The 3,312-nt window shown below is 51.3% G+C and overlaps 1 protein-coding gene across 1 annotated transcript; it reads right to left on the bottom strand.

The window, feature by feature from the left end:
- Positions 1–423: 423 nt before the first annotated feature.
- On the bottom strand, positions 424–1,246 carry LOC123113796 (uncharacterized). Its single transcript, XM_044535108.1, has one exon. The coding sequence runs from the start codon at positions 1,051–1,053 to the stop codon at positions 451–453; it is 603 nt and encodes a 200-aa protein (XP_044391043.1). The 5' UTR covers positions 1,054–1,246; the 3' UTR covers positions 424–450.
- Between the last annotated feature and the right edge of the window lie 2,066 nt (positions 1,247–3,312).

Below are 3,312 nucleotides of genomic sequence, written 5' to 3'. Positions count from 1 at the left end.
TCTTGATCATAATGTGCTCTCCTCAGAATCAGCTCTAATAGCATGTAGGAACAGCAAATCTGTAGTAACTAATAAGTGATAATCAAGTGTCACTATCTCTAAACCTTAGCAATGCACAACTAGTGCCACATAACCTGAGCAAAAACAGACAATAGCTAAGTTGTGTTGGAGATGGCCGTCAGTTAAGTAGCAACCTCAGTTCCACACACTAACTAAAATGATTCATACTTTATATCAATATTCACTTAAGTTTGCATGTTAGGATAGATATCATTCTGCAACAGGTGCTTGTCTGCCCTTTAAACCTGTATGTCAAAGGACAGCAACACAAACTGATTTACTGTGTTTCCCTCTTTGGGGCTGTTTTAATTTTTCAGGTTTAATAGGAAACGGGGTTTATTTCAGTAAGCAAATATAAAATGCTACAGAGTCAATCCACTTCATCATTAGTTAAAAAAACTGTCGAACACCTTGAGGAACTGACACTAAATCTAGTAAATGAAGCATTGACACTGAGATAAGAAATATATACCCCAAAACTGCGAGGACGGTCAGCCGGACGGGGTGAAGGCGCATCCAATACCCGGCCGGAATCGCCCCCCGCAGCTCGAGCACCGGCAATGTGGCCAGCGTGAACACGACGGCGTCGTCGGGCCAGCCGAGGCTCCGCAGCGACGCCGCGACCCGCAGCCCGAACCCGGACGCCTTGATGGAGTCCTCGGCCGCCGCGAGCGCCGCGCCGCGGCAGCCGAGCAGGGCGGCGGAGCCCAGGAGCGCGCCCAGCGCCAGCCTCCTCGCAAGCGCGCCCCAATCGCGGGGCGCCTGGCCGGACTTCCCCGTCACCTCACCCCTGCCTCGCGCCAGCGCCGCTCCGCGCGCGGCTCTGGAGACGGGAGCGAGAGCTCTGCGGGGAGGCGGCGGGGTTCCGGGAGGAGCGGAGGTTGGAGCCCTGAGGCAGCGGAGAGCGGGCGGCAGGGCCGCGAGGAGAGGCCTCCGTCTCCAGGATGCCGGCGGGAGAGGCGAGGGCGCGGCGGCGAGAAGTGCGGCCGCCATGACTGTCCGGGTCGAAGGGAGAGGCTGCTCTTTTAGGCTTGCCGTGGCGGCCGTGGTGCTCTGCGGGGTTTGGATCGGCACGGACGGTGGTTACGAGGAGGGGAGCGGTCGTCGGAGGAGCGCCCGAGGCCGCTGCGGCGCCATACCACAGGACGCGACGAGAGCCGGGTGGGAGTGGGAGTGGGACGCGACCGGAAGCAGAGGACTGTTTTAACGGAAAGTATATATTAAAAAAAAAGAATCTCTTGTAAATAAACCAGGTCAAAATATAAAAAAAAGGACAGTGCTAGCCGGCCGTCGACCGGCAGAACGTGAGATCGGTCCACTCCCCTGCCGCTGGATCGAAGCGATGCGTGCGTTCGGGATCGCGTTGACAGGTTCGTCCTTCTGGATCCTCCCTCGCGCGTGGTGACTCTCTTCTCCCGCACAAACTGCTTCGCCTCTGATGGTTTTCAGGCGACGTTTCTGCCCCCTTCCGAGGACTGCGGGTCCTCGCCTCCATTGTCTGCCGCTCCGGCGACGGATGGGGGTGGAGACCCCGCCGATTCTGCTCCCGCTGGTTGGAAGGGGAGAACTAGACACAGCCCACACCACAACCTAGCAAACCTAACCTCCACGATAATGCCCCCAAAAGAGAAAACGGCGCAGACCGTCACTATTGCCGAGTTCACACCATGTTGCTTGATACGTATGTAAGAAGGTACGTAAAAGGGTTATCCATATAATCTTCAACAATCCCTACTCCTGTAAAAAGCTGAATTCGTAATGATGGTGTGCCTGCCATCCTTCATTTACAACCGTTCGATTTACATTCAACGCATCTGAGACAAGCTATGTCAGTTTTGCAAAAAGACCCCCGCAATCCACTCCTCGTTTGTAGATAACTCCTTGCCTCCCACGTTCAACTATCTCTCCCTCTCACATCATCTAGACATCCGAGGAAAAAATAAAAAGGATCCGGAGAGGTCGATGCTCTCGTCTGCCCCAGGCCGCATAACCCACTACCACTGTTGTTGCAGAGGCTGACACACACGAAGAAGAGCATGATGCAGGGAGAGAGTGAGAGAGGTAGGAGACAATGATTTTGCGCTGCTCAACTACCCGCAACTTTTCTGCTTCTTCTGTTATTATCTGGCGAGCTCAAAACGGTTGCCGAATTACAAGGAAAACGTTCACGTCTTCAGCTGGCCTATTGGTTGTGCCATCCCACGATGTCTAGCTGAGATCGAGCAACTACTTTGCCCGCACATACGGCTACAATCATGCCATCCCATGACCAGGTAAGGCGAGCAATTCTAGCTAGACTAAAAACTACTAACAAAAAAACACCTAACCGAATCTACTGAACCGTACGTGTACAGGTGCACGCTGTCGGTCCTTTTATTCAAACAAAGTAAGTTCAGTGTTGAACATGCAACATATTAGCTATCAACCACCATGAGCCCTTCCTCCTTGCCGTCTCCTCCGCCCCCTTCCAAGTCATCCTGAGTTATACCTTGGTAGGTATGAGTCTCATGCGACCTCCACAAGTTCGCAACTGGAGCTGTTCAGGCACGACTGCCTCCACTACCTCATCTCTTTACCGCTACAGCAGCCCCAACTCCGACCACACCGTTCGTGTCGTCCCTTGTCTCCTCCAATGCGGACCGCCGCAAGTACGTCAGTGCAGACACCCTATTCTCACCTACTACTATATCCCCTCCCCGACGCAATCCATGCTGGTCACACTCTCGTAGATCAAACAGAGTGTGGGGACGTAGGATTCACTGCCCTTCACCTTCCGATCTGATAAGGATTGGTATTGATCAAAAATAAAAGCTCCTTGTGCAATTTGAGATGTGTGAAGGCAACAGATGGAATTATCTTAGTTTGTGCATTGATTTCCTGGGGAATCACCATTCAATTTGGAGCTTTGCAAGAAATTTCCGTCTTTCCTTAGGAACAAAGGGGCTCTCTGATGATGCTATATGGGCACTTCTGTCCATGTCAACACAAGCTTTGAGAAGGTCACTACTTACCAGTGTGTTTGGCATACACTTGGAAATTGCACACTATTTTCCATCTGAATGTGTTGAGTTAAATCTAGCGAATTATGAGGCGTTTAAGTTTTCCTGCAAAAAAAGAGCCATCTAAGTTTATCGTGCACGATATACTGGACTCTAATTAAATAAGATTTGGTGTGCTTATGTTTAGATTTCTTTTCTTGAGCAACTTTTTTTCTTTTGTATTTTCTTTTGACAGAATATTTTATACTTGAGC

This window comes from Triticum aestivum, chromosome 5B (genome assembly GCF_018294505.1).
Source record: "Triticum aestivum cultivar Chinese Spring chromosome 5B, IWGSC CS RefSeq v2.1, whole genome shotgun sequence".
Taxonomy (NCBI): Eukaryota; Viridiplantae; Streptophyta; class Magnoliopsida; order Poales; family Poaceae; genus Triticum; species Triticum aestivum.
The sequence above is the reverse complement of the archived record's forward strand: the minus strand, read 5'-3'. Positions and strand labels throughout refer to the sequence as shown.